Source organism: Melanerpes formicivorus, unplaced genomic scaffold (genome assembly GCF_026170545.1).
Source record: "Melanerpes formicivorus ecotype bairdi unplaced genomic scaffold, bMelFor1.0.p_v2 SCAF_77, whole genome shotgun sequence".
Classification (NCBI taxonomy): Eukaryota; Metazoa; Chordata; class Aves; order Piciformes; family Picidae; genus Melanerpes; species Melanerpes formicivorus.
Genome location: NW_027142429.1, coordinates 1,883,053 through 1,900,491, shown reverse-complemented (window position 1 = coordinate 1,900,491; position 17,439 = coordinate 1,883,053). Strand labels below are relative to the sequence as shown.

At 58.4% G+C, this 17,439-nt stretch overlaps 1 protein-coding gene across 1 annotated transcript in view; it reads left to right on the top strand.

The window, feature by feature from the left end:
• Nucleotides 1-8,590: 8,590 nt before the first annotated feature.
• The window catches only part of RGS3 (regulator of G protein signaling 3), a 121,843-nt gene continuing 112,994 nt past the window's right edge, over nucleotides 8,591-17,439 (top strand). Inside the window, exons 1-2 of the mRNA XM_068164084.1 lie at nucleotides 8,591-8,644; nucleotides 12,201-12,344. Of these exons, the coding sequence (XP_068020185.1) occupies nucleotides 12,248-12,344 (97 nt within the window). The 5' untranslated portion in view covers nucleotides 8,591-8,644; nucleotides 12,201-12,247. The remainder of the gene's footprint in view (nucleotides 8,645-12,200; nucleotides 12,345-17,439) is intronic.

The window sequence follows — 17,439 nt, the reverse complement described above, 5'->3', positions numbered from 1 at the left end:
CACAGCCTTGTGAGGAGAGGCTGAGGGAGCTGGGGTTGCTTAGCCTGGAGAAGAGGAGGCTCAGGGGAGACCTTCTTGCTCTATCCAACTCCCTGCAGGGAGGTTGTAGCCAGGTGGGGGTTGGTCTCTTCTCCCAGGCAAGCAGCAGCAGAACAAGAGGACACAGTCTCAAGCTGTGCCAGGGGAGGTTTAGGCTGGAGGTGAGGAGAAAGTTCTTCCCAGAGAGAGTTGTTAGCCATTGGGATGTGCTGCCCAGGGAGGTGGTGGAGTCCCCATCCCTGGAGGTGTTCAAGAGGGGATTGGATGTGGCACTTGGTGCCATGGTTTAGTCATGAGGTCTGTGCTGACAGGTTGGACTCGATGATCTTTGAGGTCTCTTCCAACCTTGGTGAGACTGTGATACTGGCTCCAACCTCCTTTGAGGTAGTTGTAGGGCATGAGAGGTTGGTCTCCCCTCAACCTCCTCTTCTGAAGACTAAAACCTTCACTGTTTCCACCATTCCTGAAGCTGCATTAGGATAGGTGCAATACAAGTTACAGAATCACAGGTCAGGATGGGACCTCAAGGATCATCTGAGTCCTGTGGTAAAGAGGCTGTTGCTGCACTAGGTTAACCTCTTCCTCTTGTAGCCATGGGGGAGTAAGCATGTCAGAAGGTGCAAGATGATGTTTTGATCTGCAGAACCTTCATTCTGGACCCCAAAACCAATCCTGTTGGGTTGGCTGGGAATGCTTTCAGGTTGGAAAAGTAAATGTGGAGCAGCTCTGCTGTGGGGCCAGGCTGGGAGAGTTGGGGCTGTTCAGCCTGGAGAAGACTCCAGGGAGACCTCAGAGCTAGCCAGAGATGGAGAGAGGGATCCTGCCCAGGCTCTGCTCTGGGGAGACCTCACCTGCAGGGCTGGGGCCAGCTCTGTAGTCCCCAGCACAGGACCTGGTGGAGTGGGTCCAGAAAAAGCCACAAAGATGATCAGAGGGCTGAAGAACCTCTGCTATGGGGATAAGATAAGAGAGTTGGGGCTGAAGAGAAGGCTCCAGGGAGACCTCAGAGCTGCATTTCAGTATCTGAAGGAGACCTCCAGGCAGGCTGGGGAGGGACTGTTCAGAAGGGCTGTGGGGAGAGGAGGAGGGGAAATGGTTTGAAAGTGAAGCAGAGCAGAGTTAGGTTGGACACCAGGAGGAAGTGCTGCACAGTGAGGAGGGTGAGACACTGGGACAGGTTGCCCAGGGAGGTGGTTGAGGCCCTGTCCCTGGAGACATTCAGGGTCAGACTTGATGAGGCTGAGTCCTCCCAGTACAGCAGTTCCATCATCACAATACCCTCCTGGGATTCTTTTCCACCATGCACTAACTCAGCAGTTTTGCCTACCCAAAAGCTGCTGGCCTGAAGTTCTGCTGCTGGAGTGGACTTTCCTCTCTGACCTAAGAAGGATCTTTGGGCAGATGATGAGTTCCACGTCAGGAGCTATTTCCAGCTGCTTGGAGCCACTGTCACATTAATGCTAACCTTGTTAATTCACTTTGGAAAGTGCTTTGAAGAGGAAACCTGGAGGGTAACCTCTGCTTTGCCTCTCATAATGTTCATTTGAATTTGTTTCACCATGAGTTTTGCTTCTGTGTGCATTGTGGTTCAGAAGGACCAGGCCTGAACCCTGCACAGGGTCAGGTCTCACTGCCCTGGACAGATGAACCTCAGGAGCTGCAAACAACAGTGGAAACAGCTTGGAGAGAACTTTCTGGCTAAGGTAGTGTTGGTGAAACAATCACTAATCAAACTGTGCTCTGCTGATTGATTGGGAATGCTAATTGACCCACTGAGGTGGCTTAAAGATGCTGAGGGGCTTGGAGCAGCTCTGTGAGGAGCAGAGGCTGAGAGCCCTGGGGGTGTTGAGCCTGGAGAAGAGCAGCCCCAGAGGGGAGCTGAGCAATGCTCAGCAAGAGCTAAAGGCTGGGGGCCAAGGGGCTGGGGCCAGACTCTGCTCAGTGGTGCCCAGGGACAGGCCAAGGGGCACTGGGCACAAACTGCAACCCAGGAGGTTCCATCTGAAGCTAAGGAGAAACTTGTTTTGTGTGAGGCTGCTGGAGGCCTGGAGCAGGCTGCCCAGAGAGGTTGTGGAGTCTCCTTGTGTGGAGAGCTTCCAACCCCCCCTGGGCATTCTGCTCCTGGGCAAGCTGCTGTGGGTGCCCTGCTTTAGCACTGGCTTTAGGACTGGATGATCTCCAGAGGTCCCTTCCAAGCCTCTCCATGCTGGGATCCTGTGAGTCTGTACCCCACCTGGAGTACTGCCTCCAGTTCTGGAGCCCCTATGACAAAAGGGATCTGGAGGTGCTGGAAGGTGTCCAGAGCAGGGCCAGGAGGATGAGCAGAGGGCTGGAGCATCTCTCCTGTGAGGACAGACTGAAGGAGTTGGGGCTGTTCAGTCTGGAGAAGAGAAGGCTCCCAGGTGACCTCATTGTGGCCTTCCAGGATCTGAAGGGGGCTCCAGGAAGGCTGGGGAGGGACTGCTCAGGATCTGAGGGAGTGATAGGACTAGGGGGAATGGAATGAAGCTGGAGGTGGGGAGATTGAGGCTGGAGGGGAGGAGGAGGTTCTCCACCATGAGAGTGGTGAAGCCCTGGAATGGGTTGTGCAGGGAGGTGGTTGGGGCCCTGTCCCTGGAGGTGTTTAAGCCCAGGCTGGATGAGGCTCTGGCCAGGCTGATCTAGTGTGGGGTGTCCCTGCCCATGGCAGGGGGTTGGAACTGGATGATCCTTGTGGTCCCTTCCAACCCTGACTGATACATGATACTATGATTGTTCTTCACAACTATATGAAAGGAGGTTGTAGTGAGTTGGGAGTTGGTCTCTTCTCCCTAGTAACAAGGGACAGGACAAGAGGAAATGGCCTCAAGTTTCACCAGGGTTGGATGTGAGAAGAAACTTCCTCACTGAAAGAGTTCTCAAAGCCTGGCACAGGCTGCCCAGGGAGGTGACTGAATCCCCATCCTTGGGGGTGTTTCAAAGAGGCAGAGATGTGGTGCTGAGGGACATAGGTTAGCACCAGCCCTGGTAGAGCTAGAGGATGGTTGGACTCGATGGTCTTAAAGGTCTTTTCCAACTGAAGCCATTCCATGATTAAGGCTGAACTCCTGGTTTCCACTGCCCAAAGTGGATCCAGCTCCTCCCATGGCTGCAAACTGTGAGGTAAGGTCCCCCTGCCCCTGCTGCAGGGGCAAGTCCTGACAGTCAGAACTGCCAGGGGCTGGGCAGCTGCTCTGGGGAAATGTCTCCTCTGCCTGCTGTGTCCTTGTGTCCTCCCCTAGGCATCACCTCCTGCCCACTGGCAGAAGCAGGGCACTGAGCTGCCAGCCCTGTGCCTGGCCCAGTGGATCTGCTTCTCTTAGTATCATAGTATCAGTCAGGGCTGGAAGGGACCACAAGGATCATCTAGTTCCAACCCCCCTGCCATGGGCAGGGACATCCCACACTAGATCAGGCTGCCCAGAGCCTCATCCAGCCTGGCCTTAAACACCCACAGGGCCTTAAATACTCTTCAACTCTATCAGGAAAAGGCTCTTCACTGACATGCTGGCTGGCCACTGCAGCAGGCTCCCCTGGGAAGTGGTCACAACACCAAGCTGTCAGAGTTCAAGGAGCACCTGGATGTAGTTCAGGGCAGGTTTGTACAGCCAGGGCCTGCTCCTGGCAGGAAAAAGCTGATGGGGAAAATTCCTGCCAAGGGCTGGGCTGCAGAAAGGCTCTGCCTGAGATTTACTCCTCTGCAGACCAAGGGCACTGCCACAGCTTGTGCCCCACTCCGAGGTGCAGGGAGGCAGAGGTGGCATCTGCAGGGAGGAGAGGACAGGACAGGTGACCCTCAGCTGCCCAGCAAGGGATTGCAGCCCATGGAGGGCATCTGCAGGAGAAGCTGAGGGATCACCAGGGTCAAACCTCTTCAATTCCCAGTGTCCCAGGAGGACTCTGTTCTGCCTTTGATCCTGATTCTAAATCTAGCTCCCAAATCCAGCTCCTGAACCCAGTTCCCAGCTGCTGCTGAGTCCAGTCTGGCATTTCCCCAGTGCCTGTCCCCAGCATCAGTGGTGCCAATGATGCCATCACTGCCAGCAGGGGTTGGGCTCTGCATGGGTTTGTGTCTCTTTTTTTTATTGGATTGTTCTCATTCCCATCCCAGCTGGTGCAGTTTCTTTCCCACCCAATCAGTCTCTCTCCCTCATTCCTTCTCTTCCCTCTGGGAAGCAGTGGGGTGCATGGAATCATAGAATCAGTAAGGTTGGAAAAGACCTCAAAGGTCATCAAGTCCAACCTGTCACCCAACACCTCATGACTACTAAACCATGGCTTCAAGTGCCTCATCCAAGCCTTTTTGGAACACCTCCAGTGACGGTGACTCCACCACCTCCCTGGGCAGCACATTCCAGTGGCCAATCTCTCTTTCTATGAAGGACTTCCTAACCTCCAGCCTAAACCTCCCCTGGCACAGCTTGAGACTGTGTCCTCTTGTTCTGATGCTGAGTGCCTGGGAGAAGAGACCAACCCCCACCTGGCTACAACCTCCCTGCAGGGAGTTGGAGAGAGCAAGAAGGTCTCCCCTGAGCCTCCTCTTCTCCAGGCTAAGCAACCCCAGCTCCCTCAGCCTCTCCTCACAGGGCTGTGCTCCAGACCCCTCCCCAGCTTTCTTGCCCTTCTCTGGACACCTTCCAGCATCTCAACATCTTTCCTAACCTGAGGAGCCCAGAACTGGACACAGGACTCAAGGTGTGGCCTAAGCAGTGCTGAGTGCAAGGCAGAATGGATAGGATAGGATAGGATAGGATAGGATAGGATAGGATAGAATAGAATAGAATAGAATAGAATAGAATAGAATAGAATAGAATAGAAGAATAGAATGAACCAGGTTGGAAAAGACCTTTGAGATCATCAAGTCCAACCTCTCACCCAGCACCATCTGATCAGCTAAACCATGGCACCAAGTGCCTCATCCAGGCTCTCCTTGAACACCTGCAATGATGGGGACTCCACCACCTCCCTGGGCAGCACATTCCCATGGCCAATCTCTCTTGCTGGGAAGAATTTCTTCCTAACATCCAGCCTAAACCTTCCCTGGCACAGCTTGAGACTGTGTCCTCTTGTTCTGGTGTTGGGTGCCTGGGAGAAGAGACCAACCCCCATCTGGCTACAACCTCCCTGCAGGGAGTTGGAGAGAGCAATGAGGTCTCCCCTGAGCCTCCTCTTCTGCAGGCTAAGCCTCAGCCTCTCCTCACAGGGCTGTGCTCCAGACCCCTCCCCAGCCTCCTTGCCCTTCTCTGCCTCTGGCACTTGTTTAGTGGCCAGCTCAGCCCTGACCTGTGGCAGTGTGGGACCAGCTTAGCCAGGTTTAGACTGAGCAGTAACCCTGCTTAGGAGCATCTTCCTCAGGACAATGAGCCAGCACACAGCCAGGGTGCAGCTGGACCCTTGGGGAGGTAACCACCTCTGAGCCTGCAGTGCTGCTGGGTTCTGACAAATGCTAAGCATTCACCCACTGCTGATTGTTTTTAATGCAATAAACCCAATGTAATAATCCAGCTGAGCCTTTAGCAATTGGAGTGACACTTGACATGAAAGAGAGAGCTTTGAATATAGCCAAAGATCTCTTGGGAACCATGATTGTGGCCTCAGTGTGGTCACATGGATCAAAGTAATCAAGTTACAGCAGCTCAAAAAGTGATTGCCTGTCACCTGAGCTGAGCTGCATGCATGGGCTGAGGCTGCAGGAGCTGACCCAGCTGCTCTGCCAGCTGCCCCACCAGCTAGCCACAGACACCATGCACCCAGCCACTGCTTTCCAGGACTGCCCCCAGTGTCTGGCACTCTTCAGCCTCTCAGTGAGCCAGGACAGCTCACTAGGGTCCCAACAAATGAATCCTTTCTGGTAATGGCACAGCAAGCACAATGGGCTTATTATGGGGGGAGACAGGGATCAAACTCTGGCACAATGTAAAGGGTTAGGTTGCCCTTTCTCCCGGCCAGGATCTCCTTCATCATACAGAGGTACACTCCTCTGAGCCTGCAGTGCTGTGGTGGATGGCTGGAGAAGAGTAGGCTCCAGGCAGACCTCAGAGCAGCCTTCCAGGACCTGAAGGGCTCCAGGAGAGCTGGGGAGGGACTCTGGACAAGGGCTGGGAGTGCCAGGATGAGGAACAATGGCTTTGAGCTGGGAGAGAGGAGACTGAGAGTGGAGAGGAGGAAGAAATTGTTGAGAGTGAGGCTGGGGAGACTCTGGCACAGGCTGCCCAGGGAGGCTGTGGCTGCCTCCTGCCTGGAGGTGTTGAAGGCCAGGCTGGATGAGTCCTTGAGCAAGCTGGGCTGGGGGGAGGTGGGGGGAGGGGCTTAGAACTGGATGATCTTTAAGATCCCTTCCAACCCAAACCAAGGGCATCCTGGCCTGCATCAGGAAGAGTGTGGCCAGCAGGAGCAGGGAAGTCCTTGTGCCCTGTGCTCAGCACTGCTGAGGCCACACCTGGAGTCCTGTGTCCAGTTCTGGGCTCCTCAGTTTAAGAAGGACATTGAGATGCTGGAAGGTGTCCAGAGAAGGGCAGAGAAGCTGGGGAGGGGTCTGGAGCACAGCCCTGTGAGGAGAGGCTGAGGGAGCTGGGGTTGCTTAGCCTGGAGAAGAGGAGGCTCAGGGGAGACCTTCTTGCTCTCTCCAACTCCCTGCAGGGAGGTTGTAGCCAGGTGGGGGTTGGGCTCTTCTCCCAGGCAGCCAGCACCAGAACAAGAGGACACAGTCTCAAGCTGTGCCAGGGGAAGTTTAGGCTGGAGATGAGGAGAAAGTTCTTCCCAGAGAGAGTTGTTAGCCATTGGGATGTGCTGCCCAGGGAGGTGGTGGAGTCCCCATCCCTGGAGGTGTTCAAGAGGGGATTGGATGTGGCACTTGGTGCCATGGTTTAGTCATGAGGTCTGTGGTGACAGCTTGGACTTGATGATCTCTGAGGTCTCTTGGTGATACTGTGAGACTGTGATACTTTCAGGCCCAGTTTATCCTCAGCAGTAGGAAGGGGTGAGGGACAAGATGCACTGTTTCCAGAGCTGAGGCTTGGCCCTGCTGACAGGACAAGTGGTTGTGCAGGCAGGGTGTTCTGTGCCCTGCACTGCTGCTGAGCAGCTGAGGAGGCTTGGAGCAGCTCCTGCTCACGTGGAATTGCTGCCAGCTGCTTTGCCTGCCCTAGAAGCACTCTCTGTGCTTGCAGTCCCAGGCATCCTGGGCTACTGTGGCAGTGCCTCAGCAGTGCAGGGGCAGGAGCTGTGTGGGTGAGAGCTGCAGCATGTGCAGAGTGGGGAATGGATGGAGAGATTTAAAAATAGCAATCACAGAATGGTCTGGGTCGAAAGGGACCTCCAGGGGTCACCCACTCCAAGCCCCTGCAGCCAGCAGGGTCACCTGCACTGGATCAGCCTGCTCACAGCCTTGTGGAGCCTCACCTTGAATGTCTCCAGGCATGGGGCCTCAACTACCTCCCTGGGCAGCCTGTTGCAGTATTTCACCACCCTCCTGGTGCAGAACTTGTTCCTCACATCCAATCTAAATCTGCTCTGCTCTCACTTCAAACCATGGTCCCTCATCCTGTCACTGCAGGCCTTCGAAACAGTCCCTCTGCAGTTTTCTTGTGGCCCCTTCAGGTACCTCCCCCCAGCCCAGCTTGCTCAAGGCCTCATCCAGCCTGGCCTTCAACACCTCCAGGCAGGAGGCAGCCACAGCCTCCCTGGGCAGCCTGTGCCAGAGTCTCCCCAGCCTCACTCTCAACAATCTCTTCCTCCTCTCCACTCTCAGTCTCCCCTCTCCCAGCTCAAAGCCATTGTTCCTCATCCTGGCACTCCCAGCTCTATTCAGAAGTCCCTCCCCAGCTCTCCTGGAGCCCTTCAGGTACTGGAAGGCTGCTCTGAGGTCTCCCTGGAGCCTTCTCTTGTCCAGCCTGAACACCCCCAGCTCCCTGAGCCTGTCCTTGCAGCAGGGCTGCTCCAGCCTCTGATCCTTTTCTTGGCCTCCTCTGGACCCAGGTCCTGTAAAGATGTGAAGACAAAATTCTTGTCAAGCTCTGACACATTGCAGAGACTCTGGGGACCTGGACAGGCTGGCTGGCTGAGATGAGGCTGACCAAGGCCAAGGGCTGTGACCTGAGTCCCAAGAGCCCTGCCTGAGCCTGTGTCTGGTTGTGGCCCCCCAGGCAGGGGCAGAGCTGAGCGCTGACTGCTGAGATGTGTGAGGAGAGGCACGTTAAACTTTAAACTAAAGCCATTAACTCCCAAAGCAAGCAGCTGAGGGTGCAGAGTGCTGGGGACTGGAGCAGAAACACAGGCTGAGGTCACTTCCCAGGGGCTGGAATGTTGGAGGGACGTTGGAAGGAGCTGGCACCTTGCTGTGGGGAGCCAGGCGAGCAGGGGGCTGCTGCCACCATCTCCTCCCTGGGGGCCACTTAATTGGTGGCTTCCCAGTGCTGCAGCTCTGCTCAGTTGGGACATTCCCATACTGGGGGTTCTCCCACTCCTTTCCCAAGGCCAAAGGCTTGTGGCAGCCAAAGAGGAGCCTGGGTGCAGGACAGTGGTGCTTGGACGGCGCTGGAGGGTGCCCATCGCCCGCGGGACGGAGGAGCAGGCAGCAGGCTCACACGTGAGTGCTCAGAGCGTTCCCCGGCGTGGTTTGCAGGGCTGCTGCTGCTGCTCTGCCTCCTGGGGGGAGGCTGGATTAGAGCAGGGCAGGTGCTCGGCTGTCCCCAGACCCTGGCACTCAGAGGAGACAAGGAGCTGTGTCTCTCTGTGCCCTTTGTGGGGTGCTGGCGATGTGCACATCCTTGGGGGGACCATGCCTGATCTGAGAGCTTTCTGCTGGCACCTTGTGCTGCAGGATGGAGCAGGCTTGGATCTGCTGGGTCTGAGAGTTAGGGATGATTCTTGCAGCGTGTCTTAGTCACATCCACTGCTGTAGCCCCAGCAGTGTGGGCAGCAGGGGCAGGGAGGGGATTCTGCCCCTTTGTTGAGACCTCCCCTGCAGTGCTGGGGCAGCTCTGAAGCAGAAACCTGTCTCAGAGTTCTGCAGAGGTTCAAGAGAGGTTCAACAAGGCCCAAGGGCAAGGTGCTGCACATGGGTCAGGGCAATCCCAAGCACAGCTACAGGCTGGAGAGCAGCCCTGAGGGGAAGGACTTGGGGGTGCAGAGCTGGACAGGAGCCAGCAGCCAGCACTGCCAGCCCAGCCCCAGCCTGGCCTGGGCTGAGCCCCAGCAGTGTGGGCAGCAGGGGCAGGGAGGGGATTCTGCCCCTCTGCTGTGCTCTGCTGAGACCTCCCTGCAGTGCTGGGGCAGCTCTGGAGTCCTCAGCACAGCACAGCCAGGGACCTGTTGGAGCAGGGCCAGAGGAGGGCACAGCAGTGCTGGCAGGGCTGGAAGCCCTCTGCTGTGAGGCCAGGCTGAGAGAGTTGGGGTTGTGCAGCCTGGAGGAGAGAAGGCTCCAGGGAGAGCTTCTGGTGGCCTTGCAGTGCTTCAAGGGAGCAGTCAGAAAGCTGGGGACAGTCTGTGACAGGAGGAGGGGTGATGGCCTGAAACCAGAAGGAGGAGATTTAGATGAGAGAGAAGGAAGCCATTCTCTGCAGTGAGAGTGGTGAGAGCCTGGCTTGGGCTGCCCAGAGAGACAGGAGCTGCCCCATGGCTGGAGCCATGCCAGGTCAGGTTGTCAGGGGTTAACCTGCTCTAGTTGCAGAGGGCCCTGCTGAGTGCAGGGGGGGTTGGATTGGATGGCCTTTGAACATCTCTTCCACCCAACCCTCTTCCAGGATTCTGTAGTTCTGAAGCCCTTTGGAAAGAAGGTGTGGGGGGCTCCCCTGGCCTTGGAGTCTCAGAGCCCCACAGAGACTCTGCTTTACCTTTACTATTCAGTGATGTTTGAACTTGAACTCCCCCCCTGCCCACCCCCCATATCTCAGGGGAGGTTTTACCCCAGCCTGTGAGACTGCCTGCTTGAGAGCCAGAGACAGTGGGTTTTGTCACTGCCCTTTTGTCTCTTCCAAGCAATAAAGAGCTGGAGAGGGGAGGCTTTGTGTGAGGCTGGGGAGCTCCTAGGAGACCTGCTGGCACCTGAGCCACTCTCACCCACTTGCTGCTGGGCAGAGCTGCAGGCTTGGCACTGCTAGGGAGGAACAACTCAAGGCAAGGTCTTGGTGCTGTGGTGAGGATGTGCAGGGAAGGAATCATAGACTGAGAGAACTGTTTTGGATGGAAGAGCTCTCTAAGATCATCCAGTCCAGTCCAGGTCCAACACCACCATGTCCCCAAGTGCCATGGCCTCACCTTTCTTGAACCCCTCCAGGCATGGGGACTCCACCACCTCCCTGGGCAGCCTGTGCCAGTCTCTGACCACTCTTGCAGCAAACAAATTGTTCCTCATCTCCAACCTGACCCTCCCCTGGCACAATTTCAGGCCATTTCCTCCCCTTCTATCACCTAAGTAGAAGAGGCCAACCCCCAGCTCACTGCAGCCTCCTCTCAGGGAGCTGTAGAGGGCAATGAGGTCTCCCTCAGCCTTGAGCTCTGCATCCCTGCAGCTGGAGGCAGTGAGAAATGCTGGGGGACAGAGCTGGAGCAGCAGGAGGGCTGTGCCTGCAGGTCTCTCATATGGTTGTGCCTGGTGCCTCCTCCCCTGGGCTGTGCAGTCCCCTGGGTGCAGGATGCACCATGGAAACAGGAGGAAACATTTTGTCCCTGTGAGGGTGCCAGAGCCCTGGAGCAGGCTGCCCAGGGGGGTTGTGGAGTCTCTCTCTATGGAGATATTCCAAACCCTCCTGGCTGTGTTCCTGTGTGAGCTGCCCTGGGTGCTCCTGCTCTGGCAGGGGGTTGGACTGGATGAGCTTTGGAGGTCCCTTCCAGCCCCTAACATTCTGTGTCTCTGTGAACTTGAGGCTGTTTCCTCTCATCCTGTAGATTGCTACTAGGGGGCAGACCCCAATCCCCACAGATAAGGAGGCACCTGGCTCCTTTCCACCATGGCCCAGGAGCTTTCTCTTGGAGCTGCCAGCAGAAAGCCCTGCTAGGCCTTCCCAAGCTCTACATGTCTCAGGGGCCAAGTTAAACAGAGAGAGACATTTGTGGGCTGCTTGCTGGATGCTTTCTCAAGGGCCCTGTGGGTTGCCAAGGTTAGGGCTGAGCAGTGCAGGGGCAGGCAGCCCAAACAGAGCTGTGCTTTGGAGCCCCTTGGAGGCCACTGGGACATTGTCTGTCTGTCCCCTGGTGCCCAGAGGGGCTGTGATTTGTGGCAGCAGTACAAAAGGTGTCTGTTGGCAGTGATGGATTGGGCTGTCTGGAGAGCATTCCTCCTTCCATCCCTTCCTTGCTCACTCTCTGTCCCCTCTGATGCTTCTCCTGCAGACTGAGGCAGTTTTGCTGGCTCAGATTCAGCTGCCTGGAGGCAGTGCCCCTGCCAGAGGAGCCAGGCTCTGGGGCAGCCTCTCAGGGAGCAAACAGCCTGGCCACCTCCCTGCCTCTCTGTGCCAGGAGCCTCTGGCAGGGGCTCTGAAGATGGAGCTGGGGGCAGGGTCTTCTGGGGTACCTGAAGGCCTTGGGCAGTGTGTGCTTGGTGCTGTGTGTTCTGGTGCAGAGTCACTTCACAGGGCTGAGTGACACAGCCTGGCTTCAGAGGGCTCCATCTCCCATGGAAAGCACAGGTCAGGCTCTTTTGCTTTTAGGGTGTGGGGCATGAATCCATCCTGGGCTGAGGGGAACAGCTCTGCCCTGCTGCCCTCACTGGGGGCCTGAGCTGTCATTCCAGGGCTTGGGTTGTGTTTGCACTGTGTCTGCATTAGGGCAGCATCAGACACTTGTCCTGCACTAGTGCTGGCAGGGCTGGGAGGCCTCTGCTGTGAGGCCAGGCTGAGAGAGTTCAGTGGTTCAGTCTGGAGGACAGAAGGCTCCAGGGACATCTTCTGGTGGCCTTTCAGGGCTTCAAGGGCTGAGCAGAAAGCTTCTGAGCAGGGCCTGCTGTGACAGTTCAAAGGGTGAGGGTTTGACCTAAAAGAGAGAGAAGGGAGAAATGTTTGCCCCTGAGGGAGGTGAGAGCCTGGCCCAGGTTGCTCAGAGATGGACCTGCCCCATCCCTGGAGCCATCCTGTGACCCTGTGTGCCCTGTGCCCCAGCTCTCCATCCTGCCATCTCCTGTTCCCATCTTCTCTTTGCTCTGTCAGGGACAGGGCAGAGTCCCCAGCTGCTGGAGCAGACACCAGCCCTGGTGATGGACCAATGTGGGGTTGGGAGGCCCTCCCTGAGGAGGCAGCAGAGACCACCGGGGAGCAGGAGGAAGATCAGCCCTGCACAAGTGAAGGGCAAAGGTAAGGGGTGGGGGTCTGAGGGGCTGTGTGAGGAGTTGCTGCTCCATCCTCTCCATGGCTGTGTGGAGGTGTGACCATGGGGAGGGGAGGTGAGGTGTGTCCTGTACCCCAGACATGTGCTGGGGGATGCACAGCAGGGGCAGCAGCCACCCACACTGGCACCTCCATGCCTCTGTGGGGCTGATCCAGGCCCACCACAGGCCCCCAGTGCTGCTGTGGACCCTGCAGCCTCCCAGCAGTGCCACAGGAGCTGAACTCATTGAGTGTCCTGCAGCCTGGGGTCTGCAGTGGGGGATGGTGCTGGGCTGTGCCTGGGCTGTGCAGGGGAGGATGGTGCTGGGCTGTGCAGGGGAGGATGGTGCTGGGCTGTGCAGGGGGGATGGTGCTGGGCTGTGCAGGGGGGGATGGTGCTGGGCAGTGCAGGGGAGGATGGTGCTGGGCTGTGCAGGGAGGATGGTGCTGGGCTGTGCAGGGGAGGATGGTGCTGGGCTGTGCAGGGAGGGTGGTGCTGGGCTGTGCAGGGAGGATGGTGCTGGGCTGTGCAGGGAGGGTGGTGCTGGGCTGTGCAGGGGAGGATGGTGCTGGGCTGTGCAGGAGGATGGTGCTGGGCTGTGCAGGGGAGGATGGTGCTGGGCTGTGCAGGGGAGGATGGTGCTGGGCTGTGCAGGGTGGGATGGTGCTGGGCTGTGCAGGGAGGATGGTGCTGGGCTGTGCAGGGGAGGATGGTGCTGGGCTGTGCAGGGGGGGATGGTGCTGGGCTGTGCAGGGAGGATGGTGCTGGGCTGTGCAGGGGGGGATGGTGCTGGGCTGTGCAGGGGAGGATGGTGCTGGGCTGTGCAGGGGGGGATGGTGCTGGGCTGTGCAGGGGAGGATGGTGCTGGGCTGTGCAGGGGGGGGATGGTGCTGGGCTGTGCAGGGGAGGATGGTGCTGGGCTGTGCAGGGGGGGATGGTGCTGGGCTGTGCAGGGGAGGATGGTGCTGGGCTGTGCAGGGGGGGATGGTGCTGAGCTGTGCAGGGAAGGGTGGTGCTGAGCTGTGCAGGTGGGGATGGTGCTGGGCTGTGCCCAGGCTGTGCAGGGGAGGATGGTGCTGGGCTGGGTCTGAGCTGTGCAGGGGAGGATGGTGCTGGGCTGTGCAGGGGAGGATGGTGCTGGGCTGTGCAGGGGGGATGGTGCTGGGCTGTGCAGGGGAGGATGGTGCTGGGCTGTGCAGGGTGGGATGGTGCTGGGCCGTGCCCAGGCTGTGCAGGGGAGGGCGGAGCGCTGCCCTTGGCCGTGCCCCTGTGCCCAGCCGGGCGTGGTGCCCCTGTGCCCAGCCAGGTGTGGTGCCCCTGTGCCCAGGCAGGCATGGTGTCCCTGTGCCCACCTGGGCGTGGTGCCCCTGTGCCCAGCTGGGCATGGTGCCCTTGTGCCCAGCCAGGTGTGGTGCCCCTGTGACCAGGCAGGCATGATGCCCCTGTGCCCTGCCGGGCGTGGTGCCCCTGTGCCCAGGCAGGCGTGGTGCCCCTGTCCCCAGCCGGGCATGGTGCCATGTGCCCATCCGGGCATGGTGCCATGTCCCCAGCCGGGCATGGTGCCATGTGCGCAGCCGGGCGTGGCGCTCCGTGCCCCGCGGGCCCACGGGAGTGACGCCGTTCAAACCGTGGCGGTTGGAGCCGGTCCCGTGGGAGCCTGGCTCAGGGCTGCTCTCCCTCCTGGCTCCAAGGGCTGCCTGCATTCCTGTGCCGCTCCGGGAGGGCTCCGGCTCCCGGCTCGCTGGAGCTGTGCTGCCATGGAGCCTGGCAGTGCCCCCGGAGCCTCCCTCTGCACCCGCCGGGCTCAGCCCCTGGGAGCTGCCTTCTGCCTGCCCACCTTCGGTAAGCCTGGAGGATGGAGGTCACAGCAGGTCGTGGCCATGGAATGCCTGAGCTGCTCCTTGAAGGCTGAGCAGCAGCTTACTGAGCTGGAATAAAACCTGGCTGCACCCAGCTGGGGGCCTGCCAAGTGCCCTGAGCCCAAGCTGTGGCCACTGCAGCTGGCAGCCGGGTGCCCAGCAGCCTGGACACTCTGTCCCCTGGGTGGGCACAAGCTGGGATCGTTGTGCAGGGCTGGCTGGAGCTGGGGCCCCCCTTAGGGCAGCAGCTTTGCTCCCTGGGGGTCTTTCTGTGGCTGCCTCAGTTTGGCTGGAAGGAGCCTGTGGGCAGTGGTGGCTGAGCACTGCAGGCTGGAGCTGGCACAGCAATGCCTGGGCTACGGCTGCCATGCTTATGGGCCAGCAGGTGGACTGGCAGCAGAAGCTGTGGCTGTTGCTTGTGGAGGGTGGTGGCTTGTCAGCAGCCCTCTGGGCAGCTGTTTGCCCTTCCTGAGTGCCACTTGTAGGCAGCAGTCTTCTTCCAAAGCTTCTGCTTGTGCCAGGGAGCAGGGCTGGCAGTGGGGCAATGAGTGGTTAGAGAGGCCTCTGGGAGCAGAGAGGAGCAGCCAGGGATCTGCTGCTTCCCCCTCTTGGCTTGGGAGCATTAATTGGCTGAGCACAGCCTGGAAGCCAAAGGCCTCCTGGCATCGTCTGTTGGCCTCTTGTGCCAAACTGTGGGAGTTGTGTGGTGCTCTTGGCTCTGCAGCCACACAGGTGGCCAAGAGGGCCAAGGGCATCCTGGCCTGCATCAGGAAGAGTGTGGCCAGCAGGAGCAGGGAAGTCCTTGTGCCCTGTACTCTGCATTGGTTAGGCCACACCTTGAGTCCTGTGTCCAGTTCCGGGCTCCTCAGTTCAAGAAGGACATTGAGAGACTTGAAGGTGTCCAGAGAAGGGCAAGAAAGCTGGGGAGGGGTCTGGAGCACAGCCCTGGGAGGAGAGGCTGAGGGAGCTGGGGTTGCTTAGCCTGGAGAAGAGGAGGCTCAGGGGTGACCTCATTGCCCTCTACAACTACCTGAAAGGAGGTTGTAGCCAGGTGGGGGTTGGGCTCTTCTCCCAGGCAAGCAGCACCAGAACAAGAGGACACAGTCTCAAGCTGTGCCAGGGGAGGTTTAGGCTGGAGGTGAGGAGAAAGTTCTTCACTGACAGAGTTGTTCGTCATTGGGATGTGCTGCCCAGGGAGGTGGTGGAGTCCCCATGCCTGGAGGTGTTCCAGAGGGGATTGGATGTGGCACTTGGTGCCATGGTCTAGTCATGAGGTCTGTGCTGATAGGTTGGACTCGATGATCCTCGAGGTGTCTTCCAACCTTAGTGATACTGTGAGACTGTGAGACTGTGATACAGCATTCCTGCAGCCACAGTTGCCTGGGTGGGCTGCCCCTGCCTGGTGTGCTGTTGGTGCTCTGAGCAGGAGGGCAGTGGCATGACAGGGCCAGCACAGCCCTCTGCATGGGGTGACCAAGGAGAGGGTTTCCAAAAGGCTGGTGCCAGGGCCCATGGTCATCTTGGGGGTCTCTCCCTTGTGCACAGGCCCAGGCAGCTCCCTGACAGCTTTCCCCTGGTAGGAGTCCCCCTGGTGTCTGCACCAATGGCTCTTGGCTGCCCCAGCAAGGACAAAACCTGTGTATTCCCTGCAGTGAGGAGCAGACCTCCCAGGTTCCAGCTGTCAGGACACCAGCAAGGAGCAGATTTCCCTGCCTGCTGGGTCTGCTCCCAAAGGACAACATTCTTGTGTCCCCTGCCCTAGCCTGGTTGGGACCCTGCTTGGTTACCATCCTGTGCTTGCTCATACGCAGTTTCCCCCTCTTGTCCTTGTGCCAGCTTTGGTCATCAGCTTGAATCTCTTCTCCTGGCCCTGTGAGCTCCAGATGGACAGGGCCTGGTGCCCTCCCTGCTGCAGTCCTGTTCCCTGTGCTGGGCTGTGCACGCAGGAGCTGTGTGGGGCCTGCTGTGAGCTAAGCTCTCTGCTCTGTCTCCCCTGACCACCTCTGCACCTCTTCTCACAGGCATAATAAACCTTCACTGAGCACAGGTGACCTGGCCAGGCTGAGGCAGGGCCTCCTGTCCCAGGGTTTCTTCTGATGTTCAACCTGAAGCTCCCCTGGGACAGCTTCCTCTTGATTGTTACCTGGGAGCAGAGCCCAACCCCCACCTCACTGCAGCCTCCATTCAGGAGCTGCAGAGAGCAATGAGGTCTCCTTCAGCCTCCTCTTCTCCACACTGAACACCCCCAGCTCCCTCAGCTGCTCCTCCCCAGCCCTGTTCTCCAGACCCTTCCCCAGCTTCATTGCCCTTCTCTGGACCTGCTCCAGCCCTCAATGTCCTTCTTGGAGTGAAAGTCCCAAAACTGAACGCAGTGCTCAAGCTGTGGCCTCCCCAGTGCCCAGTGCAGGGGGACAGTCACTGCCTTGCTCCTGCTGGCCACACCATTGCTGCTCCAGGCCAGGCTGCTGGTGGCCTTCTTGCCCACCTGGGCACCCCCTGGCTCATCTTCAGCTGACTGCCAACCAGCACCCCCAGGGCTTTCTCTGGAGAGGCAAACCTGCCCAGTTCCTCCCTGCTCTCCTCCCTTGGGTACTGGTGTCACCTGTGGCACAAGGGTGAGTGGCACCATCTCTGCACCAGAGGCAGCAGCAACACACATGGTGCAGGAGCCCCATCTGACCCCAGTCCTCACTCTGCAGCAGCCTTGGCCTCATCTGCTGCCCTAGGAACAGCTCAAAGCATGTCCAGGCTGGGTGTAAAGCTTGCTCCCTCCCCCCACCCAGAACTTCCTGGCACAAAAGCTTCCATTCTCCTCCCCAGGGCCCATTCCTGGCTGGGCTGACTCCTGTCATGCTTGGCTGGTCTGGGACACTGAGCTTGCAGCTTGTGCCACAAGCTAATGGTGGAGCAGCCAGAGGCTTCCCACAGCCTCAGAGATCTGAGAGAGCAGAAGGCTTCAGGTCTTAGTCCAAAAGCCTGGGGTGGCATGGTGGAAGTGGGGATGGCATGATGGGAGTGGGGGTGGCATGGTGGAACTGGGGGTTGGCATGATGGAAGTGAGGGATGGCATGATGGAAGTGGGGGTGTGCAACCTATCAATCAATCCAACCCACCTAATCAACTAACCCATGGCACCAAGCACCCTATCAAGCCTCCTCCTGGACACCTCCAGTGATGGTGACTCCACCACCTCCCTGGGCAGCACATTCCCATGGCCAATCTC